This window comes from Nannospalax galili, unplaced genomic scaffold, assembly GCF_000622305.1.
Source record: "Nannospalax galili isolate Female #2095 unplaced genomic scaffold, S.galili_v1.0 scaffold9, whole genome shotgun sequence".
Lineage (NCBI taxonomy): Eukaryota > Metazoa > Chordata > Mammalia > Rodentia > Spalacidae > Nannospalax > Nannospalax galili.
Window position 1 is genome coordinate 247,361 of NW_008360332.1, and position 16,800 is coordinate 264,160.

The 16,800-nt window shown below is 37.1% G+C and overlaps 1 protein-coding gene across 3 annotated transcripts in view; it reads right to left on the bottom strand.

Annotated features, from left to right (window-relative positions):
* Adgrl4 (adhesion G protein-coupled receptor L4) overlaps window positions 1-16,800 on the bottom strand; it is a 97,746-nt gene that overhangs the window by 45,556 nt on the left and 35,390 nt on the right. For 2 of the 3 annotated variants that reach the window (XM_008826206.2, XM_029560301.1), the window contains exon 3: window positions 2,571-2,723. The exons of the other annotated variant lie outside the window; for it this stretch is intronic. In XM_008826206.2, coding sequence (XP_008824428.1) covers window positions 2,571-2,723 — 153 coding nt within the window. The remainder of the gene's footprint in view (window positions 1-2,570; window positions 2,724-16,800) is intronic. 3 annotated transcript variants of the gene reach the window in all.

Sequence of the window (16,800 nt, forward strand, 5' to 3'; positions counted from 1 at the left end):
ATAAAAAAACATGGTGTGGAGTCATGGCTATATATTCTACCCATGACCACAGAGAAAACCCATTAATGCTTAAAACATGATTGACTAAAAATAGAAATTCCAATGTTTCATGAATATGTTAATCTGTTCTGACCTTCTCAAAGATCTGAATGTGATTTTCCAAAAATTCATGGTATCTTTCTTTTATTTTAACTTGTATTTATTTGAAAATTTCATGAACATATACACTGTATCTTAATCATATCCCTCACTGCCCCCCCGCCCCCAGTCTCCCAGGACTCCCCCTATCACATCTCCTTATACCCTCACATCCTCGTTATTTATTTACTTATTTATTTTAACCCTCTGAATCCAATTAGTATTTTGATATGCTCATTGGCATGGGGCCATCCACTGGGGCAGGGAAACCCATAAGTGACCACACTCCTAATAAAAGGATCTCTTCCTTTCCCAGCAGCCAGTAACTACGAATAGCTTCCTCAGCTAGGGGAGGGACCTTGGGAGCCCCAAGCCAGTCCATGCTGAAATTTTTAACCTAATTGTTCTTGTGCAGATCTTGTGTAGATAATCACATCTGCTGTGAGTTGATGTTTGTAACAGCTGTCATGAGCAGAGGACAGCATTTGACAGTGCTGCAATTTACTCATTGACAATTTCATACATGCACATGATATATTTCAATTACATTCACTCTCCTGCCTGCTCTCAACCCCCTCCACCACACAAGTTCAACTTTGGCTCACTATCATATCTTCTTGTTTTTGTTTTGTGACCCACTGAGTTTGACTAGGGCTGTCCACAGGGCTAGGAGTCACTGGGCTAGCAGTCCCCTTCTCCATTACCCTTCAACTGCCAATAGCTTCCTGAGGAGGTCCTGGGTCCCATGAGCCTCTCTTCCATTCATGACTGAAAGCAAATGGGCCCAGTTTTCTGCAGGCTTTAGGCAGACAGCCTTAGCTACTCTGAGAACATGCCTGTCTGGCCATTGGGACCTTTGGTCTACTTGATAGTGTCCCATGGCTCATCACTCAGATGCTTATTCCCAGCATCTTGGATCAGCTTTTAAATGTACTAAGTGCCATTGTGGCAATCCAATAACAGTAACAACAGTAGAATTAGTATACTGGGGCACTAGCATTTAAGATAGATGAAGGGCATGGAAATATTTTATATTTTAGGCTCTAGTTGTATGAAAGAATGTGAGTTACTCCATCACAGTACTATAGTGTCTTATTAAAATGATATTGGAAGGAAGGAGTTTCAAATATTTCCTTTAAAGTGCTGGCATTCACTCATCTTTGTGTGTGTGTGTGTGTGTGTGTGTGTGTGTGTGTGTGTGTGAAGGTTTTCTTCTTTGTCTGTGATCCAGTTTCTTAATAAGAAGAAATTCTTACTTGTAAAAAATAAGAGAAGAGAAATACAGTCTATGTGAATTGACAGATATTAAAAGTGAATCTGATCAGATGAAAAGGCAAGAGTCACTAGAAAACACAGTACAGTTAAAATCGTATCACATTGCAGTGATTAGGGTGTTACAAATTAGACTTCTTCACTCACTGGAACATTTCTACTACTGTTTACAGAGCTACATATTCAGTAATTAACTCTTAATGGTAAAATGCATTATATGACATTCTAAGAAATTAGTAACGTGAACATAGGCTTGAGAAAAGCAATTAAGAGTTTGAGAAGAAAAGTGATATTTTATAACTTTTGTACCTTTGCAGAACTTGATCCACTACATAGCAGGATGCAGGGGAAGAGTTTAATGTCTCGGGGGGGAAAGGGAATGGACTTTTGGCACAAGACTTGAGACTCTGCTTCTCCTTTTTTCTTAAGTGTGTGAACTTACAGCAGTCTCCTATTGTTGGTGGCTATAAAATGAGGGGAATAAAATTTCCTATTCGCATAGCCTCTTAAGATTGAGGCACTGGTGCCTGAAACTGGATGATTCATCGATACACAGACATTTCGTTGATAAATTTTCTTTGTATATTGTCTCTTAACTGATGAGTTAATCTGAATAGCATCAGGCTTATTGTTAGCCTACTGATGAAAATCCTACTAGGAAAATAATCAAATAATTTAAATGGACTTGAATATCTCTCTTTTATATAATTATATAAAATAGAAAATGTTACTCCTATATTACATATAGGGTTAATTTTTAATTCTATATCTATTGTTGACTATGTGATTAAAATTTCAGTTTATCTATTAATGTTTTAGGTTATCATGTATGATCAATTATACTAGCTATGTGTAAACTGGATAAAATTTGGAAACATAATTAAGATATTTACATATTCTCAGTTGAAGTTTTGTGATCTAGAGAATTTGTTTTAGAACAATCTAACTCACATTTTCACATCTTTAGAAAAAGAATGTCATAGTTTGGATAATTCCACATTAGAGGAATATTTATTAAGGACCTAATAAAGCTTCTGAAACTATGTAACAATTTGGAGACAAACAGGAGCCATAGGTTTGGTTAAATATTATTTAAGTTTTCGAGGAAGTGGGAAGTGAGACAGGCACAGATCCCAGGGCAGATCGACCCTTTAACTTACCTATGCAGATGGTTCCGTCATTAGTGATAAACCTGTCCTGGTCACTGCTGGATCTAAACCCAGAGGCGCACATACAATAATAACTTCCCTCTGTGTTAGTGCAGTTAGCATTTTCACCACAGGACTGGGTTAGATTTCCACATTCATTATCATCTGTGGATATATCAATTTGAAGCATTTTATATAATTTATATAATACTTATATATGATTTTTTTTATTTTTCCATCAACATTTGAGAGTTTTACTGCTAAACAGTTTAAGAATCATCTTTCATGTATATTTTATAATCTAAAACCATCTTTGTATTTACAAAGCAAAAAGGATTATCATTGTCTTCAACCTTACTTTAGCATAATTTATCAGAAAAGGTAAATGTTCAGAAACCCTTTTTAAAAACTAGAAAGAGGGACAGAGAGATAATAGCTCAGTGGTTAAGAGCACTGGCTACTCTTGCAGAGGGCATGGTTCAATTCCCAGCACCCACATGGTGGATAGCAACTCTCTGTAACTCCAGGTCCAGGGGATCCTGTGCCCTCTTCTGGCTTCTTTGGGCATTGCATGAACTTGGTGCACATACACATTCATGCAAGCAAACACTCATAAAATATTTCTTAAAAATCCTGGAAAGCATCATTATATCACCCGTCAAATAAATAGATTAGAAAATAGTTTTCAGCAGTGATCACAAGGATACAGAGATGATTTTCTGAAGACCAAAAATCTGGTTAAAATGTGTCTCTTAAAATATTATGTTCAAGGGGCTTGAGAGATGGCTCAGCAGTTAAGAGCACTCTCAGGGAGAAGAACAGCTCTTTTCTGCTCTTAAGAATGGATTTAGAGCCTGCTGCCCATTTACCCTGTTCAACCCCAGACAAAGAACGACTAGATTATTGTGGGGTGAGGGAGAATAGATCTTCTTTAATGGAGTGACTCTAGATAAGCTGACCAGATTCCAGTGAATGAACTTGCACACAAGGGACACACTGAATAGAAATGTTTGATTGCATAGGATTTAACATATATGACAGAATACCTGAAATCTGATGGGGAGGACTAGGAGAAGAGAGGGAGGGGACTAAATTTGATTAAAATGTATTACACAAAATGCACAAAAACTCAATAAAAATATTTAAAATGAAAAAAAAAGAGAGTGGATTTAGGGGTTGGAGAGATAACCCAGAAGTTAGGAGCACGATGCTCTCTCAGAGGACCTTGGTTCAGTTTGAAGTATCCATAATGGCTAACAACCACCCATAACTCCAGTTCTGGGGAATCCAGTGCCCTCTTCTAACCTCCGTGGGTACTGCATGACATGAGTGCACTTACAAACATGCAGGCAAAACAGTCATACACATAAAATAAAAATAAATAAATCAAAAATAATTTTATAGTTGTGTTCAAATCCTTACCTTTTTACACAGAACAGGCCAGGCAGATACTTTGAAATTGTGGCTACATAGGCGTCAGCCTCACTAGCAGGCAATACTGGTGAGACAAAGGTGTACTCACCGCAGAGGAAGCACTTACGATGTTTGTGTTTAAGGAGAATTTTCAAATTTTATAGTTATGTTCAAATCCTTACCTTTTTACACAGAACAGTCCAGGCAGATACTTTGAAATTGTGGCTACATAGGCATCAGCCTCACTAGAAGGCAATACTGGTGAGACAAAGGTGTGCTCACCGCAGAGGAAGCACTTACGATGTTTGTGTTTAAGGAGAATTTTCAAAATATCAACATTTTGTATATAGTTAGCACCTGGACAGGTATTTCTCTCTTTCCTCACTACAATATATGGATGCTGGGGAAACTGAGGGTATTTTCTGAACAATGACAGTGGACTAAGAAATTGTGACTGGTAATACTTAGCATGTTGAAAAGTTAAAACTTTGCTGATCTGTATCTATTCATTTGTATATCTCTATATAAATAATTATTCAACTGTATATGGATATATATACACATACATACATACCAAGAAAGTATAAATATATATATATATATCTATGTACCCACATAATATAAATAAAGCAATATATGCATAAACAGAAATTAAATTACTGCATAAAAATTAACTCAGAGTGGTTCACAAACTGAACATAAGCATCTAAATTAGGTTAAGAAAAATATTTTACCCACACTGGGTTTGAGTCAATCATCTAGTTACTCAAATATTTATGGAGTTTTTGGATTCCCAACTGTGACTATCTATATTGGGAAATAAGTAAAGTTAATCAAAAAGTCAGGATCTGTGCCCTTCTGTCAGAGTTCACATGCTAAAGGCAACTTACCACACAAAGAGATAATTGAGTTTTTATTAAAATAAAAGTTTTCATTTATAACTCTAAATTTGAATCTGGTCCCAGCATATTGGGAGAAGTTTGTATTAAACTTTTAAAGAAATTGGCCTCTCAGATCAGTTATTGGTAATATAAAAACGATGAAGATTTCATCCCATGTGACATCAAGCAACAAAAATGATATGCAAAAATGCATAGAAAAAGGACTTCTTAGATCTGAGTTATTGGCCAAGTCCATGAAAATGATCCACCTTCTATCTCAGCTAACTGATTGGTTTCAAAAATAAATTAACATATCAATATGCTATTTAATTCCAACATACCTTTATTAGTTGAATACAACATATTACCAGGAATAAAGGTTGACATTGATTTTTGTATTGTTCTTTGTAGCATAGTTTTGGATACTTGACCTCTGAGCTTTCTTATCAAGAATTAGGAAATTAAAACATTTCCTATGTCTCAGTCTTCTGGACTGGGTATATAATATGGACATAGTCCCCAAAGTGGCCATGCAGATCTTGTCCAATAAAATACCACTTACCTGAAAGTAACCTCAAGATAGTGGATAGGCAAGAAATTATTTTTCAGAAGTAATATATAAAGATGAATTATTTAAATAGCTTTAAACTTTCCAGTATCTAACTTTATAATAATTAACCTTCAAGGAGAAATTTCCTTTAGATGAGTATGCTGTGGAAAAATAAAAACTTCTAATGCTCAAGTCAACTTATCAGCCTACTGCTGATGTATTAAATACATCTAAATATTGATTCCTTGAAAAATCCATTGTGATATAGTTAAACTGGAGATAAATTTTAGACTGCTTTTTGAAAAAATAACCTCATTTGGAAACCAGAGGTAGGTGGATCTTTGCAAGTTCAAGGCCAGCCTGGTGTATTTAATGAGTTCTTATCTTAAAAAATGAAGTAAAATAGCTGGGCGTGGTGGCACATGCCTATAATCCCAGCATATCAGATGTGAATTGAAAACTATTATCTGTGGGACTGGAGAGATGACTCAGCAGAGAACCCAGGCTAGGTTCCCAGCACCCACATGGGGGATAACAACCATTCTGAACTCCAGTTCCATGGGATCCAACACCTTCTTCTGACCTCAGTGTGTCTGCGCATGGTGCACTCAAAGATGTGCAGTCAAAACACTCATATGCATAAGATAAAAATAAGTTAATAATTGTGATAGCTGTAAGAACCAGGGGAGGAGGTGCATGGCCATTTGGAAATAGCGTCTTACAGACTCCTGGGACTTTGCACATATGAACTTATAGCAATGGTGTCAGCATGCACAAGATCCATGCAAACACAATCAGACAAAAACCCAGCATAGAACTGTGGAAATGAGCAAGAGGCCCCAACCTCAGCCAAAGAACTATTGGGAAGCTGATTACTGCTGGGTGAGGGAGGGCTGATCTTCTTTAAGGGAAAGACTCTAGATAGGCTGACTAGATGCCAATAGATGAACTTGCACTGAGGGATGTCTGAGTACACTAACCTGACCTGATAGGCCTTAATCAAAATGACAGACTGCATGAAATCCAGTGGGGGATGGGTATGGTAGGATGCCGATGGTGAAGATAAAGATATTTTGTATGAGATACACAAAAATTCAACTAAAAAAATTTAAAAAGAAAAGAGAAAAAAATTGTTATCTGGTGGATGAGTAAATGCACATTTGTTTTTTACTTTTTTTCTATTTGAAAATTTGGTAGTGAAGTAACATTATGTCTTAGAGATTAACTGGATATTTCAGTCAGCTAGAGAGGGGTGAATAGAAACTGCCTTTCCAACATGGAGGTATGAAGGCAATCATTGAACCAGTTACAAGGGTGAGCAAAGTAGAGGAAGACCCTTCTCACACATTAACGTGGTGAATTCTTATACATGAGAAGATGAGGGGTGTTAATTAATTGAGGCTATTCAGGAAGACAGGGACAGTGCTATTTAAAGAGTAACCGTAAAGCTATAAACTTTTTGCTCCTGAGGGAGAGCCCAAGACTACCTTGTTCCCTTTCAGAATATATCATATTTAGGAACAAAGTATTCTCTGGCTCCAGAGCCAGAGGGAAGCCTTCTCGTTTGCTTTGCATTCATCACTGGAAGGACCTGCTTGCTCTCCTAACTCTTGCTCCTGTCTCAGTTGAAGTGGATGTAACTGTGGTGTGCTGGTTTTAGCTGTCAACTTGATAAACCTGGATAGAGGGAGCCTCAATTGGGGAACATCCTTCATTGGACTGGCCTGTGGCCATGTCTGTGGGGCAATTTCTTCATTATTGAGTGATGTGAGAGGGTCCAGCCCTCTGTGGGTGGTGTTGCTCCTGGGTAGGTGGGCCTGTGTTGTATAAGAAAGCAGGTTGAGCAGGGGCCAGAGGAGCAAGTCAATAAGCAGGATTCCTCCATGGCCTGTACTTCAGCTCCTGACTCCAGGTTCCTGCCCTGAGTTCCTTCCTTGGGCTCCCTCAGTGATGAACTGTGACCTGGGAGATGTAAGACAAATAAATCCTTTCCTCCCCAAGTTGGTGTTGGTCAGTGTTTAGTCACAGCCATGGAAGGCAAACTGGAACATGTGTGTATAATGCATCTTGATGTTTGTCTTTCTGTGTCCTTTTGCTGCTGTTGTTCGGTTGGGCTCGACTCTTTTCAAGCAACCAAGCAAGGAGTCCAGAAGACTGAGTTAAAGATATGAGGGTAGAGAGTAAAAGGATCTCTTCATCTATTTTTTGTTTTCAGCACTAACTCGAAGAATTTTGGAGGTTCTACCTGGCTCAGCTCAGCTTGTCAGAAAGCCATATGGGCATTGAAAATAATAAACAGATGTCTGTGTCTGAAAGTTTCTTTCCCAGTGTATTCTGAGAAGCATGTTTCTGTAGTTGTTGATAAGTTATTCACTTAGTTATCTTGGGTTCAGATAAACAACTAGATCAGCATGATTTACAGCAATAATCCAAAGGAAGGAATGAACATATGTTTCAGTTATTCTATTAACTGACACATTTTAATTAATTGTAGCAATAACAAAATACCTGATAGTATCTCCACTTCATCTATGAGGAAACTATACCTAGCATAGCTTAAATACCAGCACAGAGGCAGAATCAGGCGGACACAGTTTTTATGCCTAGAATGCCTTACTTCAAAGACAATGTTAATTTGTTTCTGCATTGTTGAGGTAAATATACTTTATCATAAATGTTTCTATTCTAAATGAGACAAAATAATGTGAATCTAAATCTTTAAATCCAGAAGTACTGCATACTCTAGTAATGGCAGATTTTGAACCACAAACCAGGTAACTACAATGCTTCCTGTAGAAACAACAAAATTTTACAGCTTTTATTTGACGAGTATTCTAGAGTATGAACATGATTTTATTTTGTACTCTATTTTTAAATCTATTGACTGGCAATAAGGAAAAATGTTTAAAAGAGAAAACAAATAATCCCTTTCCTTTTCCTAAAGCTTATGCTCTTACTGGCGAGGCTCAAATTGATTATAGCAACGTGAAAGGTGTAGCACTTGAACAGCAGCTTCCTCTTGTACACATCTTCCCTCTGGACACAACTGCTAGTATTGCTCTGTAAATCTAAACATGAAAATGACCGTAACCATTATGTGATTCTGTGTGAAACCGGCCCTCTGTGTCAAAGGTGGACCGATGAAGAAAACGTTCCCCCTATTTTCCTCCCCAGTGCATCTTGCTGGCTGATTTGTTTCTAGTGGCACTGGAAAAATCTCTTAAATCCAGACCTGTAATGAACTTAGAAAAATCATCACCACTCGGCCTTCTCACTTTTGTACATTCCATAGACTGTATTCTTCTGGTGACCACCAAACATATAGGTAAAGAGATAAGGGGGGAAGGAAAGGTCAACTGAAGTCAGAGAAAGAAGAACTACAATAAAACTAGAATGGGTTCAATCAGTCAAGAAAAATAATAGTGTTATTGTGTCCACACGACAACTGATGTCATCACTCTCCTCTATAAAAAGTAAGGAAAGGTTCAGAGGAAAGATACAAAATTAAATCCAATTTTCTTTTGCACTGGGTATGTATTCAATACCTGAATATTTAAAGTAAGGAAAAAACACAAGTACAATACACATAAAGTCTAACCCTCCACGAAAATAAACTCATGCCTGCAGAATTATTGATTAACAAGACAGATGGAAACATAAATCCAATACTGAAGATAATATAACCCTCCTTTCCCATTACTGATGTAAAGCAGTAGTGTGAATTCACATTTCCTTGACCATGGAGTTTGATTAAGTTCATTTTCCAAAGAAAAATTCAAATACAACACGAAAAAAAAGTTACAATTTTCAAGGTAAACAGCATGGAGTCATATAAGAATGAAATGCCTGTGCTGGGTATTTGTTAATGTTTTTGAGCTGCTTTGTGATTTTTAAAACTGTTCAAAACAGTGTTCGTTCAAGATATTTTTTGAAGGGAAAAATATGCCTTTGACTATGGATCAAACTTTGAATGCGATGTGGAAGCCAGGGGTGGGGGTGGGCGACAAAGCACACATACACAGAGCCGTCTCTGCTGCTGTTTAAATCACTTATTTTCTAAGGAAAACGTAGCACTTAAGAAAATGTTCCCATTTTATACTACTGTCATTTTTTGGTCTTCTCTTTGTCAGAATTATTAATGCACACATATCATGTAAACAAGCACAATGAATACAGGTAACGGGGGCAAGCGGAAGGGGAGAGGCAGCCATATTTTTCTACGTACTAGAAAGCACTCCTCTTTCTCAATGGATGCAGGAGCTAGAACAAACTCCTGACACATTTATTTCAAACTATCAATCAATTCCCCTGAACCCATCAGCTGTGATAGTAAAGATGAGTAATAGTCTTATAATCTCTCTGGGACTCGAATGACGGTTATGAAGTCGCTTCTAAGAAACTCGTTTTATTGACTTTTGTTTCTAATCAGTAAAGTGATACATATGAAACAGGGAAAATCAAATCATTGGTAGAAAGATCATACAAGCCCTCGGTTGCAAAAGCCTTGCTTGTTTACAAAGGAAAAATGAACAAGAGCTTCAGATTTTGCACAGAGGAGAGAGAGTGGAGTGAGAGGTGCAAGTTACTGAGCTAAAACGAGTCTCCTCCTGTCATCCACTAATTAGCTGAAGAAAACTTTCATCAGGGTAAAAACTCTTTACAGAAATATGGGGTTCACACAGCAGATCATTCATGAATTGTGTCCCAAATCACAAATGACAGTATTCCAGCCAAATACCAATGATTTCAGAAGACAGACCTCCACACTGGTGAAGGTTAGACAGAAATGCATGCCAAACAGTGCACTTTGCATGTGAAATGTCAAATTGATAACAGCTATGTAATTGTAAACACAAAATTTGGCAATTCCTCCTTTTCTGCAGGGAATATGCACCACCAAGGGCCACCACTGGATGCCGGAAACCACGAGTAGTATGGAACACAGCATGTGTTGTGCTCTGTCCTATATGTACAGTCCCTTGACAAAGCTAAATTTGTAAATAGGCACACTGAGATGTTAACAATAATTACCAATAGAACAAGACAGTTACAACAATATCTTGTATTGAAAGTTGTGGGAATATTATCTGTCAAAATATAATGATTTTAAGCAACTTCATAATAAAATCTTTCATATTTCATATGAACATATATAATTATTATTTCTCCTTAAGGTATGAATTTTTGCCTTCCCGCTTATAGGAAGCTCTATATTCACGATTCTTCTTGACTATCTAGCATCACTGTCTTTGCCCTTTAGGTTCATCAGAAAGCAAAATAAGGACTTCTTGAACACAAGGTCTACTGTGCCCTTCCATCCTGACCAGGTAATCTAGATGGTAAGTAAATAAGGTGTGCAGGGTACACAGGACGGTCAGCACCTGCAGGGAGATGATGCAAGTTTCACTAAATACTCAGATTCCTGCTTAGTTTAAAACTTATGTTTAAAACTTAAGTAGAACTTCCCATTAATATCTCTGGGCCATTGTTAGCTGACAGTAAAGGGGAAAGGGAGCGAGTTCAGAGGTGTTTATTAAAAATCTTACGAACTATACACAGAAAGAGGAAAGTACTAAATAGCCTAGAAAGAATAGGTTCTGGGGTTCATATTTCTTTGGTCAGGGTGAACAAATGGATTCATAAAAGATACTGGGGGAGGAAATATTCTGACTTAGATTTATTTTTGAAAAATATATGTCAGAAAGGAATGGAAAATTAACTAAATTTTACAATTGAACTTTTAAAAAATATTCAGAGATGAAAAAAATAAAAACGTGTAAGGGAAAATTTAAAAGAAATTAAAGAAAATGTCAAAGTAAAAATAAAATGGCTATTATGAAATATTTTTGTTGGACTAAAAGTATCAATCAAGTATGCCAAGTATCAAACTAAATAGAGAAAAGTTTAATTTGTCATGATGAGATAGATATTTGATTTGATAAGAGAAGAGTTCTTTTTGTCTGCATTAATTTGCATAAATACTGCTGCACTGTCACATTTTAGAGGCTGTTTGTATTTCTCTATGTGCATTTTCCAAGTTCCTTCCTGATGCTACATGATACCCCACAGACTGCATCCAACATAATTTATATTTCATTTTTCTAGTGGGAGGAGCTAGATGCTTCCATGATCTCAAATAATGCTGGAGTGAAGTTTCTACACCATGTCCGAAGGACCCACTATGAACATCTTTCAGGAACCATAGAAGAAGCAATGCGATCATTGGGTTAAAGACATCTGAACTATTAGTTTATTCATGCCCTTCCAGAATACTTTCCAAACTGGCAGCTGAGGTTTTGTATCTATGGAAAACACGAGATTCCTAGATCTCCTTTTCTCTGTTATTTCTTTCTATGATTCTTTAACGTTTCCAAATTTGGTAATTATATACTGATATTTGATTATGTGTAACATATATTTTAAAATTCTCAATGAACTTGGGATATTACTTATTAATAACACATTGAAAGTGTAAGGTAATTTGAAAATAAAATGTTAAATAAAGGAAATAGGTATTATAGATACATTAAATAGAATTTATCGTTAAAGTTATTAAACTAGAACAAGGGTATTATATCACAGACAAGTTCATTTATGAGAAATAGACATTTATAAATATAAAGCCTAAAATGAATAGCTTAGAGAGAAACGAATTACAGGAAATTCAAAGATATTATTACTTGCCTTTTTCTGAATTTTCAAAGTTTGCTAAATTATTGAATTTAGGAATTCACTAAATTGTGTGACTATATCAATAAGTATCAAAATAATGAGTGGATGTCAATAATATAAAAACTCTTTAATAAGCTATACTGAGAAAAAAAACACAGGTATTCCAAATGACAGAACTTTTAATTGTTACGGCTTACAGAGGCTTGTGGGGACCCGGCATTGTGAGCTGCTGAGATATACCTATTTTCCAAACACTTTGCATAGCATTCAGGCTGAGTTCTTTGAGTTGTGTGTTCTTTAATGTCTTGAAATCTTTGGTCACATTTATGATTGTCCTTTTAAATTCTGTCTCCTGGGTCTCCTCTAGGTAGTTCTCATTGTAGAACACTTGTATAGACCTGGTGGGGTTTGGTGGGGCCATATTTTGGTTTTTCCATATTATTTGTATTTTTTTGTTGTGGTCTGTGCATGTGGATTTCTTTTGTTGCTGTGTGTCTGTTATGAAACTCAAGCTTGCCTTTGTTGAGACGAAGTTTGATTTTGTTTATATTGTTGATGCAGTTTGGTTGCTTACTGATCCAGTATGAATAGTCAGTTGGTCTGGGTTTCAGGTTCTTTCTCTTGTTTTTTTCTTAATTGGAGGAAGTGATGGATCCAGGCAGGTGAGTCAGGAGCTCTCCAGGAGGGTGAAAGAGCCTAGGCCTAAATTCAGGTGAACAGTATTAACTGAGCTGGTTGTCACTAGCTAAGCAAAGAAGGTATGAGCCTTGGAACCAAGTAACTAGGGCTGGTCTCAAAGCATGGGACAGGATCTGGCGATTTCCCCCAGCTAGTGAGGTGCTCTCTGGCACCCTCAGTGGTTCAGGGCCAAGGCCCAGAGTCATTGGGAACAGGATTGGCTGGTTCTTACTACTCAGCAGAGAGGACTTGAGCTCTGGAGCAGTGGGAGGGACTGGCACTGGTCCCAAAGCAGGGAGATGGGCATGGCGGGATTTGGGTGGCTAACCCTACCTACTCAGGCACTCTATGGCAGCCTCAGTGGACCAGGCCGAGGCACGAGGCTATAGGATACAATCTGATTGACAAAATGAGAAACTCCATTATTGCAATTGTGTTCAGACCACTTATTTTTCTAATTTTTAGAAAGAATTTATTTTTATTTCATGTTTATGAGTGTTTGGCCTGCAAGTAGTTACACCATGTGCATGCAATGCCTATGGAGGCTAGAAGAGGGTGTCATATCCCCTGGAACTATAATTATTAACCATTGTTAGCCACCTTCTGGGTGCTGAGAACCAAACCTGGGTCCTCTGCAAGAGCAGCAAGTGCCTTTAATCCTGGAGCCATCTCTCCAGCCCCAAGACCAGGGCAAACTGTATCTAAAGTATGCTGTAAGGAGACATGAGGTAACTATTTCCATTCTTCTACTTTATTGTGTGTGTCCTTAGATTATGCTTAACAAGTCTTTTCAGAGTCTTGTAATGGTTTAAATGCATCTGCATACTATTTTTAGTATGAATTCAGCAAGTTTCCTATGTGGAAATTCTAACCCTAAGATGGTAGTATTAGTTTGTAGGGCTTTCAGGAGGTGGATGGGCCTTTGTAGAGACGGCCCCTTCTACCATTCAAAGGTTCAATGAGATGGAACCAGAAAGAAGACTCCAAAGACAGTAACTCAGTCAACGCTGATAGTGAATTTCTCATTCTCCATAGCTGCTGTTTTAGTTTTGTTTCTGTTGCTGTAATAACACCCTGACAAAAATCAGCTCATGTGTTAAGTTTATTTTAGTTCACAATTGCAGGTGACCATCTCTCAAAGCAGGACCTCGAAGCAGCTCATCACAGGATATTTATTCAGTTAAGAGCAGAGAGAATCAAATGCAAGTCTGCCTGTTGTCAGCTAGCTTCCTCTGCTCTGTACAGTCTAGGGCCCCAACGCAGCAGGTGGTTCCGCCCACTCCTAAGCTCAGTCTTCTTACATCAACTAAGGCAATCAAGACACTCCCCCGTAGACATACCCATTGGCCAACTTTATCCAGACTGGAGAAGTACAGGGAGACTTTGTGCCCCTCCTCTGAGCAGAGAAAGTCTTGCATTTTGTACAGGAATTGTATAGGAGTTGGAGTAGAGCATCGCACGGCTTCAGGCTATAATTCAACAATACCGAGAGGACCACTAAATGCCCCCTTTGCAGTCCTGAGTCCTTAAAAAACAATTTGACTCCCTTGTGTTCAACCACTATCACTGGGGACATCCCCATATATTTTTAAAGGACTTTGATGTCATTTCTTTAGCTTGTAAGTTAGTGAATATTTGTATATTTATCCTGTCTTAAACTGTGATATTCTTAATTAAAAAGGTCTTATGATCTGTGTTTTCAGAAACAAATACACAGCTTCCACATGCAGATACACAACCAATTCTTGTACAACCAGATCAGTGTTGAGTCCTCTTTCATACAGATGATGTGTCAAATTTATATTATCAATGAGCTGTCGTAAACTTGGCATGAAATTTGTTAGAGGCATAAATCCATGGAATGTTTCACTTCCAGCACTGAGGTTGTGCTGTTCAATAAGCAACCCAGAAGTCCATGTCATTTTATCCTCAACCCCCTACGTGCTGACTGTCTCACCTGACCCCAATTCCACTGGCCCCAGAAAGAAACAGAAGAGAAACTGCTGAGGCAGGGTATTCTCATTCCAGGGTACAGTGAAGATTGGCCGTCTCTGCCTTTGAAGACTCCTTAGAGAGAGGGAACTACCTCATTGGTGTTGTGCATTTTAAAATTATTCTGGGACAATGGAAAACAATGAAGTCCTCATTTTCATGCTACCAGAATTAAAGATAAATATGCTCCTATCCTTAAAGCACACACAAAAATATTATTTTTTATGCCTGGCTGATCTCAAATCATCTATCATGTGACAGCCTGATATGATTTCTTCATAAAATTATTGTTTCATTTAATATGAAACCAAAATGCTAAGAAGTAATTAAGTGATGAAAAGAAGCACTGTCTTACTGGATGTATATATATGTATATACACATATATATGCATATATATGTATACATATATATATATATATGACATTTCATTAATTTCAGGAAAGTCCATTGATTAAAAAAAAGTTAGGTTTCAAAAGCAGCATTAGTAATTTACAGCTATTTAAACCGAATATGGTACAGATTTAGATAAACATCAAGTTTCCAGTCCTCAAAATAATTGCCTAAGGGTCAGTGGGAAATTGTTTCCCTCCAACAGTTCTTCAGCCTGTACCACTGGCCAGGAGCCTGAGCTGTGGACATTATGTAACTAATAGCTCAGATGCTAGAAAAAGACACAAGCCTTATTTTCTGGACCACTGATCTGACCCAACATGGGGTGGTAAAACCACTTCCGTACCTTGAGATATGAATATTAAGTGCAAAAAGAGACCGATTCAGAAACACTGTACAACTCAGAAAGGAATGTTCAAGATCAGCGTGATTATGATAGTACCGTAAACTGCCCATACCTTTATCACTAGGCTGCTTTTGTGGCTCAGAGTATGCGGTAATTTTTTTTTTGATATTTGATAACAGAATTTAATGACAAGCCACTGAAATCTTAAAGGTATCTTGTTTTTTATTCCAGATGCTATTTTTGATGAGAGTAAAAAGCATGAAAGGTCACAAAATAACCTTAGAAATAAATTGTTTTCATCCCTGTGTATGATGAAACGGCGAGGGGAAACAGGAAGGGCATTGACAGCAGCTTGGATTAGTCTGTGTTTGGACTATCTGCTTAAAATGTTTTTGTGTTTATTTTTCCCTTAGCACTACTGTTAGTCCTGTCATTTCAAAACTAATAAAATACTTTCACTTAAGCCCTTTCTTCTTACAGAGCTTCATCAATCATAGCAAAACTGCTCTGTCATGGAGAGAGTGCAAGTTGGCAAGCTAAAAGGGCATCTGCATGCTCATCTTCCTCACCTTCATGCTGGGCAAGGGTAACATTGTTAAACTCATCAAATACTATGGTGCGTTCTTCCTCTATGATATTTTCTGTTATGGAATCAAAGCTGGTTCTTTAAAATGCTTGTTAAAAGACAGTTGTGATAGCAGTCAGCTATTGGTGATGACATTGGGTATAGAATTATTGAAACAGCACCTCTTCAGTTCTGGTGAAATGACCCATGTTAAATATGTTTAGAAGAAGAAAGATATGTAATCAGAATGCAACTCTAATTATTAGGGTGATAAAAACTATGAAGACTTTAAATTGGAAGATAAACCCCAGCCCAGCCCTGGGATTATCTTTTTTAAAAAAAAAATTTCTAGCAAGTGACTTAGTTCTAATTGTGTCTGTGTTTAGAATTATATATAAAATATATATATGTGTGTGTGTGTGTGTGTGTGTGTGTGTGTGTAATGCACTGATTCCGTTTAGTGGTGCTCATGCATAAATTTTTAACTTATTGCTAGGCCACAGAATCCAACCTCAGTCAATGTAAATGTGTTTATCAGTTTCCTATCACCATAACAGAAAATTCTAACTGAATTTGATGTAAATATTAATGCTTACATTCATGGAGAATCTTCACTAACGCAGTAAAGAGAGATTTGCAATTTATTAGATTGTTCTAAATTATAATTAATAAATTTTATTGATTCATAAGAATTTTGTTATATGTTTAACAAAACGAAATTACAAATGTATTAAAAGAATAAAACCTGAAAACA